The 12,025-nt window shown below is 32.9% G+C and overlaps 1 protein-coding gene across 9 annotated transcripts in view; it reads right to left on the bottom strand.

The window, feature by feature from the left end:
* Positions 1-12,025, bottom strand: part of PHF20L1 (PHD finger protein 20 like 1) — a 78,419-nt gene that overhangs the window by 43,276 nt on the left and 23,118 nt on the right. For 5 of the 9 annotated variants that reach the window (XM_060128139.1, XM_060128141.1, XM_060128146.1 and 2 more), the window contains 3 exons: positions 7,561-7,774; positions 6,822-6,950; positions 1,865-1,947 (listed from right to left, as the gene is read on the bottom strand). In XM_060128139.1, the coding sequence (XP_059984122.1) occupies positions 1,865-1,947; positions 6,822-6,950; positions 7,561-7,774 (426 nt within the window). Of the gene's footprint in view, positions 1-1,858; positions 1,948-6,821; positions 6,951-7,560; positions 7,775-12,025 lie in introns of those variants that run through there. The other 4 variants (XM_060128142.1, XM_060128143.1, XM_060128145.1 and 1 more) reach the window with 2 other exon arrangements.

The raw sequence follows: 12,025 nt of genomic DNA, 5'->3' as shown, positions 1-12,025 counted from the left end.
CCAAAAGTAAATATAACATGACAATTCCCTAATACAATTAAATAATCTATAATTAATAATCTGAGAACTGGGGTTCAAGACCACAGAGTTTGAGTTTTTTTTTAATGTAAATAAATAAATCCCTCAGGACAGTAAGTTTTGGCCTTAGGCCTGTTATAAATCTACGTCATGAGTGGCATTATTTTACTCATTAGGGCAACAGAGGTTAGTGACAATCTCTCTCCTTCAAGTCTATTGTTGATACCGAGACGTAATTAAGAATTTTATAACTCGGCTTTTTAACTTTGAAGAAGGGCAAACACTTAGCACAAAAATTAAGAGTATGGTTACAAAACATTTCACATTGAAATCAACCTGAATGAAAAAAAGGGGGGGAACAGCATCCTGTTCCTTAAAAATATAAAATAATTTACAAAGTTTTCATTAATGATCATTGGTCTCTTTGTTACAAAACTGGGAAGGACTCTCAAAATTTTTTTAATTATGTAAATAAAAACAGCCGAGTTACTCAATTTTTTTTCTTTGTTTTTTAAGCTCAGTTTCAAAATGTTGTACTTCTCTCTGAAATGGGCACTGCCCTCTACACTAACTTTCACATATAATAAATAATTTTCACAATCACATTCATCTCAGCAGGATTGTGCATAATAAAAGATTGACATTGTAATGAATTTTCCAGAAACATTTTATTACCCAAGTCCCTGATTTATTGCATTCTGAGAATACCATAAACAGTGGTGAAAATACAAAATATTGTTATATCTGGGACGTTGAATATAGTAATACACAGTAAAAAAGTCACTTAAAATTTGGTTGATATACTGACAATAACGGCAAAGACTTAACCGTTTGATGACCACAGAAAATCAGAAGGTATGATTCGCTGACATATTAATCAATTTAAAAGATCACTGATTCAATACAACATTAATGGAGGCACCAAAACAATGCACTGTTTTCATATCAGGCCTAAAATAACCCTGAAAAACTCAATACAATATCAATTAAATTTGGACTGTTTTTTAAAACGCATATAGAGAAGAGCAACAGGTACTCATTTTAAAGTCTTCTTTATTAGGCTACTAATAAAGAAAATTAAAATAATACAAAAAGGGTATATTAAAACTACATTAAGGCTCAGATTTTAAAACAGGAGAACCAAGGAAATCCAGTTATGGCTATTACTGTGTTCTTATAGTCTTACAGTCCCCAAGAAGGTAAGCCCTTAGAAAATGGAAAAGCATGCACAGTCCACTATATACAGGTATTGTGGGAATCTGAAGGTAGCCAAGGCAAAATCTAGCAACTGCAACCTTCACTTTTAAATTCCTCTATTAGGTGGTTTAAAGACAGACCCTTAATAGTTTAAAAAAATTTTTTTTGTAGTTATTAAAATATACATCCTAGCAAAAATGTATGGCTCATTGATCAATTCATAAAACACATAGTCAGTCTAACAACACCAATTGTTACAATATAAAAGAAACTTCTTACAAAAGAAGCTTTATTAGATGTCAAAAAACCCTGTTTTAACTCACAAATGAAAAGTATTTGTGTAAGGGTCTTTTTGTAAGCTAGTTAAATGTGATCCAGCTGGAAGCCTATACCCTGGGATGCCTGCCTCCAGGCCTTCAACTGTTGGGGGACAAAGGCTTTAATGCCAGCCTACTGAAAATAAACACTAATGAAGTCTGTAGTTTATCTGTATACCTTGGAGAAGGCAGAGTTAAAAATATAGCATCAATTAATTACCTTCCTATTCCCATATCTGATCAAAAGGGCAATTTCAATTATGTGGATACTATAGCTCCTTGATCATTCCAGTTGGGAACCTTGAAAAAAATCAAATGCTACCATTTCATACCTGCTCCAGCATTGGAGCCGTTTCACTGTTGTCTTCCTTTTTTTCAGCACCATCCACCCCAACAGCTTTGGATGCCAACAAACCTTGAGAAAAATTGTACAGAAATTGCTTATTAGAAAAAATATCGACTTTCACACTAATTAACTTCTCAAAAATTTTAGCAGTTGAAATCCCCTATACTTTTTTATAGAAAGTAAATACAACACTCTCAGAAATGTACTTGTCAAAAATACAAACACCCTTAATAATGGCTCAAGGGGCTGAATTAGAACTTGAGAGTTGCTTACAGAATTAGTTTTTAAAATAAAAATATTAACTAAAAATACCCTTTTAAAAAAATCACACATATATACATTTATTCTGTACAAATTTAAATTTCTATGGTTTAATGTCCCAAAACCTAAGATGGCTTAAATTGTTAATACTTAGGCTTTGTCTATACAACTGAAATAAAATATGGAATTAATATTAAGATATAAGGAATCCTTCCAAACAACCAGAATATAAAATAAGATTGTTGTTGCTGTTGTTGGATTATTAGTTAAAAAAATACTTCCAATTTTTTATTTCACCTGGATCCTTTAACCTAAGCTTTACAAGTTTGTTTCTATACCCAGCTGTAGCTTACCTTCTTACAAAAGTGGTGAAAACATGGATGCATCCATTTTATGTTAATGTAAAAGAGTACAGATCCTTCCTACAACATTTGAACTTACTTAATATTATAGCCTCATTCTACAATTAATGAAATACACTGGGAGTTCCAGTTTTCACCAATATATACCATTAATTCTGAATTTTAGAAGACAGAATATTTTATCTGGAGTATATATAATTAACTTTATTTACAAGACATTAAAACTCTGCTTTAATTTAGAAATTACAGGCATTTACTTAGTCAAGATTCTTTGCTAAGCACCAGATAGGTACCCTCAATGGAATCAAATTTATTTGCTGCTTCTTATGGCCACCAAGCACATAAAAAGTCACCAAAAATCATTTTTGTGTCATTTCAAAGTCAGGCACACAAAACCTTGGCCTCAAAGGAAGCATGTTTAATAACTGACAAAATAACAGTAAACTTACTTCAGCAATTGTACCATTATATTATTAACGCTGTCTACATCATATTTAATAGGAGAAAAAAGGTGCCCCAAAATGCCACCTAACTTCGAGCTACCCTGTGGCAACATCGCTTGACTTTTTCAGGTAACAATCTCAAAGATGTTAAGTAATCTAAGTGGAAATTCAAATATTAAAATTGTATTCTCAAAGTAGTACTAGAGCCAAGTGTTAAATCAGGCAAAAGGCACCTTTCCATTATTAGATAACAAAGTTGAATATCTATCACTCAGAATTGTAATTCAAAACAGCAAAGGCTGAGAATAAAACAATGATTTTGATACAGCAATGATTGGTATTAAAACTGTTATTTGGTGCAGTTTGACATAATTCATATTGCTCAAGTCCCACACAGTATTAAGTGTAGGTTTAAATGGAGAAAAAAAGACCCAATGTATAAGTAATTTTACAAAAATAGTTTATAAATCATAAATTCAATCCTAACTATAATAATATAACTTTTGAACACATTTTTAGATGACTAAAAAAGATGAAGCACAGACTATTTCTTTAACATTTAAAGCTGCATTCACTAGGTTTTTCTTCTCTAGCTAATATTTCTGAGGTTAAATACTACTAAAAATAAAAAGAAAAATAATTAGGAAATTAGGTTCTTCTTTTGTAGGGAACTGAGTAGAGGCCCTACTTCGAAGGGGTACTCAAAGAGGACAAATATTTGCTATTCAATCTACTAAATACACTTTACGTTTTTCGTTTCCTTTCATATAGGTGGTGGAAATACTTTTAAATCATATCAATAGATGAAATAGATCACAACCTTCAAGAATTAATTGGAGGAAAATAAATACAAATGAAATTAATTTTTGTTATTTGCAAATATGTATTAATTATCAATATATTACTTATCAATATATTACTAACAAGTCCTCATCCAAATAAGATATCTACAAACATTTTAACAGAATGTGTTATGCAGTTTTAAGAAATTATTTAAATATCAGGTAGGAGTAGAATATAAATTTTTATAAGTCCCACCCACAAAGTGATAATTTCTCAATACTCTACTTCAGCTATAAAGTAGAGTTAGTCTCTCACTGCTGATAGGAATAAACACAACAGAGGCCAGAGCATCTGGTAATGGGGAAGACAGAAAGAGCAAAGTGGTTAAATTCATGGTCTACTTTTCATCCAGCGATTCCAAAACACAATATTCTTGCTTAGATTAAGAACCAAATATCCTGGATATTATTATCAATAACTTATTACTGGCCAATTCAAATCTCTGGGGTTTTTAAATTATTTTTTAAATTCCTTAAGCTGTACAAACATATCTAAACTGGCTGAATGTCTAGGAACTCCTAGAACTATTACAAACAGACCATGCACTAACTGCTGTTTCTTCTTTTACTCTCTGACAACCCGTACTTTACAATCTACTCAAATTTGCTTACAGTTTGCTTGCAACTTTGTCCCAAAGTATAAACTTTATTATCTTTGTAAAATCGTTTGTTCTAAATCAGTATGCATAAAGTTATCAATAATTATCAATAAGGTACATGACAATGAAAAATAAGATTCTGGAAGAACATATATATACTATGCAACAATAATTTCAGTGTCTACTTATTTGAAAATTTTGAAGAAAGCCATCCTATTCCATTCTCTGTAGAGAAATCATGTTTGGAATCTCTGTAGGGTGTATATATGAGGAAGAAACAGAAAGAGAGTGAATAAATACATGAATTAAATTTATCCAGCTGCTGGTCCACTTATTTCCTGTTAGAACTATTTAAAAAATAAATAAAATAGTGTGCGTGGTGGGGGGAGTAATACATCAGAACAGGCTGAGATGCTGCCATGTTACCAGCCTATTCCTCTCAGTAGTAAAGGGACAAAAAGACAGATATAAGTGAGCTTGAGAAATTTAAAATATACCATAATTCCATAACAAAACTGCTATTTCATATTAGTTCTCATCTCTTTTTATGGTCCACAGATGAAATTTACTGTACAGAGGCAAGCCGGAGTTTCAATCATAAAAGACAATCTTAAAATATCTATTATCTTTTTGCATGGTATAGTTGTAACATGAAATCAGAAATAGATGCAGAGATGGACTATTAAAAAAACTAACATACATCTTCTGAGTAAATAAAGGGAAAAGATCATAACAGTTTCACATTCGTAAAATCTTATGCCTTTCTACTGTTGCCCAAACTATTACTTGTTGATTTGCAATTCCCAAGAGGAAGTGAAGACAAAGTCCCTCCACAGAAGGCACAGGGTGTTACTAAAGCAACCAGTATTAGAACTTCCTTGAGGTACATGGTAAAATGGTTTTCCCCCCACTACTGTCTTTTCAAGGCCAAGCGGAAATACTGCATCATTGTGGATTGAGCTGTTTTCTTACTTCTTTAAATGGTGAGCTTGAACTTCTCAGTAAGACACATGTAAGAGTATACTGACTGAAACTAAAATCAGATTATCCAGATTGTAGGAAAAACCATGATGCTGGGAAACTGGCAGTTGTAGCGTCAGTGTCACTTCCATCTTCCTTGATCTTGGCTCCCCCAATAAGGCTGTTTCAATCTTGGTATCACAGCAGTTAGAAGTACTATTCCACAGTACAGAGCTCAGAGTTCCATTATTCTAAGTCAAAACGGAAGTCTCAAGTTGCCATCATAATAATCACTAAGATAACATTTTGGCTTTCTCCAAAGCTAATAGTTTCTAAGGAAAAGGTGGAATGGGGATGGGTAAATTGATTTAAAATATTTCCTGTCCTGGGGTCAAATATATCCTTTATCAGAGAAAGGCACAAAAATAATATTAACAATGGAAAGACTAAATACTCTCACTTGTTGAAACCAATTATAATTACTTAGATGAATACTGTAATAAAACAGTGGCTCTAAAGAACCCTCAGCTGCAAAGTCATCTTTCAGAGGGCTTACACTCTTTAGAAAATGGTCAAAATGTTTAATTTACATTTATTCTTGGGTCTGACAATGAAACCAAGCTTTTTCAAGTTATTTAAAAGAATGTCAACAAAGATTTACATAGCTTTATTAGGCCAAAGGCACAAAAAATCATTTGTCCTTAAAATAAGAGCATATGACTGAATATTAATTAAAATATTTTACCTCCCCTTTTATAACATATACTCAGAAAAATTAAATATATTCACAATTTCTTTTAAAGATTAGAATCATTAGGCTGAATGGAACTGTGGGTCTTAGTATGACTGGCCCCTTCTTCTGTAAACACTAACCAGGCTAGAATTTCCAGTGCTTTTCATCATTCTAGTATTCTACTTCCTAATTACAACAAGGCATAGAGAAATAAGTCCAAATTCTAGAGACCAACCTGAAGATAAGAATAGAAATTTTTAAAACGTATAGAAGTACTTTTACATTGGGCATAACAAATTTGGGAGCTGAATTTAATTCAGTATTCATCTTCCCAACTATATATGGTACCATCTTTAATGAGACCAGTCAAGCGTAAGAATGTGTAATATTTAGAACCTCAGACATTATGTCACCACAAGTTGACAAAAGCATATAATTCAACTCTTAGAGAAACTACTCCTGCCACCCAGGTGATTTTAAAACTACGGAATTTTGTAACATTTGATCCTATGGATCCTCACAACATCCCTGTGAGGTAGGTAGAAAATATGTGATACTTTTCTCATTTCCAAAAGAAAAAGCCCCTGGTGTTGAAAGGGATGACCTTGAAGAAACAAAGCAACTGTCTTTCTCATTAACCAGTTAGCTTCACTAAACCAATAGATACATTTTCCTTTATTAAAAACAAACTACTATAAAATCAAACCCTCCATTTCCCCCCAAAAAGAATCATTGTAGTTTACCAGTAATCTTGTTAAGTCGAGCTCTCTTTGCCTGAAATGAGTTGCCTTGATTATTTTTCCTCTTGTTTGATAATGTGCTCTCTGGCTGTGGAAAGACCATCTTTGGAACGTTCTCTACATGAAGTCCTACTTTTAATAGAATATATATATGAGAGTTTATCTAGAATCCAAAGTTAAAACACATGAATATTTTTAAAATAGCAAAATAATACAAAAGATCTGCACTTAATTTTTTCAATCTAGTGCTTGACACAACTTTAAAAAACACAAAGCTCTCTAGACCAACATATTAGAAATAAAAAAACTACTAAGCAGTTATGCTTTAGGAAAGGAGTGACTTACTGCTTTTTCTGTATTATATATTGAAATGCATGCAGAAACATTTTAAAGGCTAAAGAAAACAAAACAAACAAACAAAAAAACCCACACAAAAGAAATCCCAAAACCTACTTGGTAGAAGTTACAAATCAAATTCTTAGTGCATTTCTATTCAAGAATACTGAGGATAAAAAAAAAAAAAAAAAAGAATACTGAGAGTAACCATTATCAAGCACCCATATTAGGCCATTAATCTTCAGATCTGTAAGATGCTAAAAAACTTAACCATCATATTATGCTAGGAAAAAAATCCTAATAATTTCAATACATGTTCAAATTACAGGCAGCCAAAGGATTTGACTTATTCACTATGTGAGTTTACCACTGCCATAGGGAATGAATGTAAGAACATATTTTGTACCAAATGTTTCACTAGATGTGGGCAGATCTTCCTTCTTCTCAACTTCTGGTGTGGCTAGAGAAGCTGAAGTTTCTTCCTTTTTTGAAGGTACTTTAAACCATTTTCTCTCATCTTTCTCTTTATCTTTATTGCTGTTAGCGCTAGTCCGAGGTTTGTTCCCTGTTTTATTCTTGGCTGCAGCTGCAGCAGCTGCTTTGACTAAAGCTATCCAATCCTCCAAAGGAAAAACACAAAACATGTGAAGCATTAAAAATTAATTAAAATTTAATTATACTAATGAATAAAAACATGTATCACATTTTCAAAGCTATTTTCACTCACATGCACACAAATATAAAAATCAAATTAACTACATTTACAAGGTAGATCATCAACATGGTAGATTATCAAATTTAACAATCTAATCGGTTACATGATCTTACAGAAAATGGGAAAATATTCAATATCAAATACTCTTTTGATGGACTAAAATCTAAAATATAAGAAAACCTATGACAAATGTGGAATATTACATGACAGTCTACCTTAGGGTTTAAACGTTGAATTATGTTTCTTCTCTATAATGCAACAGATCATAAAAGTAATAAGAAAAAAAAGCTTATGTTGTAATTCTGCAAAGATTAAAAGAAACATATAGTCAGCCCGCCCTATCCTTGGGTTCTGCAGGCGTGTATTCAACCAACTGCGGATCAAAAGTAGTTGGGAAAAAGAATTCCAGAAAGTTCCAAAAAGCAAAACTTGAATTTGCCATGCTCTGGCAACTATTTACATAGCATTTACACTGTATTTACAACAATTTACATAGCTTTTACCTTCTATTAGGTATTGTAAGTAATCTAGAGATGATTTGGGAGCATGTGAATAGGTTATATGCAATATTGTGCCATTTTATAAAACGGACTTGAGCATCTACAGACTTTGGTATCCATGAGGGTCCTGGAACCAGTCTCCTGCAGATAATGAGGGACGACTGTATTACCACTGAGCAAATTACTATTGCTTATTAGGAAGAATGTATCACCCAAGGTAAGGTCAATTTCATAGAAATCAAAGTATGATTTTATTATTTTTTAAAGCTTTTAAAGTTTCGATACCTATTTATCACAACAGCTTAACATTACTAGTAAAAAAAAAAAAAAAAAAAGAGCTACTTGACTTGACCAAGGTAAAGTACACACTGTCAGACTCCAGTTTAATTTCCCTCCCTCTACAATTTCCTGAATCTGTATTAGTTACCATTCTTCTGAGATGCAAATATTTATATTTCCTGTGATAATTTTTTTAGTTTGTGGCTAAATAATTTTTACTGTTTTACTTTTAACTAAAAACACTTATTGTATTATGGAAAGATGTAAAGAAGTGGTACTAACATGTAAATTTTCACAAAGGCTCTTTTATAACAAATATTTGTAATATCTCTACAGAGTTAATCTTCAACTGATGACTGATGCCACTAAGCTATCAAACAGACCACTGATTCAGACTCAACCAAAATGTGTAATACGTTAAATTCTTAGTCCAAGCAACTAAAAACAATTTCACAACATCAAATGCATTTAATTCATGGGTTACATTAACAAACATAGGCCATTAAGCAATTCAAGTTGATGACTCCTCAGTCTTGAAAATATATGGCAGAGACAATAAGCCATTAAAAGCAAACATACAAAATCTGTCTCTCTCTCCCCCATGACTGAAATGAACTGAAAACATCATGCGATGTTCTACCTAACACATTCATTCACCAATTTTCTATTGGATACCCTATTACATATACCAGGAAACATGCTAAGCTAATAAAAGATGCTAGATGAAAACCCCAGGAACCCACTGGCCTGGAGTGACCACATCTTTGCTCCTGCCTGGAAGACACTCAATATCCAGATTTCCCCGTATTTTAAACTACATCCCCAATGCATGTCTTATTAGAAAATGAATTATGACAAAGTTGTGAAATAAATTTTTTTTTTTTTTTGAGGTACACGGGCCTCTCACTGCTGTGGCCTCTCCCGCCGCGGAGCACAGGCTCTGGACACGCAGGCTCAGCAGCCATGGCTCACGGGCCCAGCCGCTCCAGGGCATGTGGAATCTTCCCGGACTGGGGCACGAACCCGTGTCCCCTGCATCGGCAGGCGGACTCTCAACCACTGCGCCACCAGGGAAGCCCCGTGAAATAAAATTTTATATCTCTAGTTTGTAAAACCAAAGAACACCAGATGCACCAGTATTGTCCAATCCAAGTTTTACTTAGAACCACCTCCTTTTTTAGTCCTGCCCATAACGAACTGACAGGCAAATAAAATTAACTATAAGACAATGTGACAGGAGAGACAGTAGAGAATAAACAAAATATTACAGGAGAACAACAAAATTTTGCCTGAAGAGAAAGACTAGTGGAAGGCTTCAGGGAAAATGATAAATGATTTGAACCCTAAAGTAGGAATTTGCTAGGGAAAAAGGCAAAGAACAAGAAATGGACACTCCAAGCAAAAGGAAAACCATTAAACAAAGGGGTGGCAAAGTGTACACTAATAGGAAAGAGGGGTTTAAGGTCAAGGAGCAATCTGGGTGACTTAAGTATCATGGCTAAGTTGAGACTAACATTTAAGTAGAAGGAAAAAAGCAACACCAATGAAAACAACTTATAGAGTGCCATCAACAAAGCAGAAAGAAAAACAGGAGTAAGTACAACAGGCAAGCAAAGGAAAGTGATAATTCAGCAGAGATCATATGTTTGCAGTCTTATTAAGAACAGGGCATTTAATTCTGGGTTCCACATTGCAAGGAAAATTTTAAGTTGTTAAGAGAAATGCTAAAAGATGCCGGGGATAAATTCCATGCCCAGTTGTTTTCTCTCTCCAATAAAGAGAAAACTAGAAGAAAGAGATTCATGCTGTACTCTTTAAAAGTGAAATTAGATAAAACAGTTCTTGAACACATGACTTGTTAATCATGGGAATCGCTGCAGTTGCGTGATTAAAGAATTCTCCCATTATTTTGTTCTTCCATTTTTTAATTGGAAAGATTCACTATCAAAAAGAACTCGTGTAGGGACTCTGGCGGTCCAGTGGTTAAGCCTTTGCCTTCCAATGCAGGGGGTGTGGGTTTGATCCCTGGTCGGGAGCTAAGATCCCACATGCCTCGGGGCCAAAAAACCGAAACATAAAACAGAGGCACTATTGTAACAAATTCAATAAAGACTTTAAAAATGGTCCACATCCAAAAAAATCTTTTAAATAAATAAATAACTGGTGTGATCCTTCCATGAATGAGAACTAAAGATATGTTTCAAAGTTTCCTGTAGATAACACAGAGCACTGCACTATAATGAACACTATAATGAAATCGGATATGAGTTCAGTCACTCTGCACACTATGGTTGAGTGAAATTTTAGGTAAGTCATTCTCTAAATTCTGAATTCCTCAACTGTGAAACAGAAATATCAGCTATACCTATGTCAAAGGATTTGCTATAAGAATCCAATAAAACAATGCATACAAAAAATGTTCTAAAAATGGTAAAGGATCTTATGAGCCAATCTTTAACACTAGTGAGTTACAGTGTAAATTTTATATCAGCTCACTCTCAAGAAGAAAAATAGGTGAGAAGAAGCTATAGAAAGTTTAAAGAAGAACATTTCCACACTGCATTTATTTGATTCCTTATCCTTTGCTGGTTTAATAAAAGAAATTTTACTGTATAGTTTTATAAAGGAATTCTCAAAGGACTCAAAATTTAGATGATAATATGCAAAGTGGGATTCTCTTAGCACGGCCCAAACAACACCTGGTTTATTAAGACATTCAAAAAATAAGAACATTTTATAAAAAACAATTCTACAAATGTTTTGAATATGCTCGTAATTAAAAATTATGAAGAAAATGTAAAATTAAAGGAAATATACTACTAATATTTTCTTCTCGAGTTTGTACTTGACATTGATTTTAACGTTAAATACATCATGGTGTGACTAGAATACTAATTAAAAATAAACATCCAATACATCCAAAAAATTAATTTTTACAACTTATTATTTTACCACGAACCAAACTGGCTCAATGTCTCTTTGGAAAAAATAAAGTTTCAAGGGTAGTGCCATCTCATAAACATTCGAATGACTAGAATGACAAAATAATATTTTTAAAGCAAAAAAAAAAAAATGAGAATTTTAATTAAACAGGTACTAACTTCCCAATGTTTAAATCAATCTTTCCATGCAGTAACCAAGGAATCACACCACTGAATGCTTAAGAGAACATTTTATTTATACATACAAGTAGGAAGACACAAAGCAATTTCACAATCAAAAGCATTTCCATTTTAAATGGCATTTCCACATTAATTGGGGGAAAAAAAATTCTGCTAGCTGATGATTTCAAAATTATATTTTTGAAAACCACATCACTTAAAACACTCACGCACTTCTCAGAAAACATCAAAAATAATTTTTTTAACTGTGATAGT

The sequence above is a fragment of the Lagenorhynchus albirostris genome, chromosome 17, assembly GCF_949774975.1.
Source record: "Lagenorhynchus albirostris chromosome 17, mLagAlb1.1, whole genome shotgun sequence".
Taxonomy (NCBI): Eukaryota; Metazoa; Chordata; class Mammalia; order Artiodactyla; family Delphinidae; genus Lagenorhynchus; species Lagenorhynchus albirostris.
Note: the sequence above shows the minus strand (reverse complement) of the source record. Positions and strands in the feature narration are given on the sequence as shown.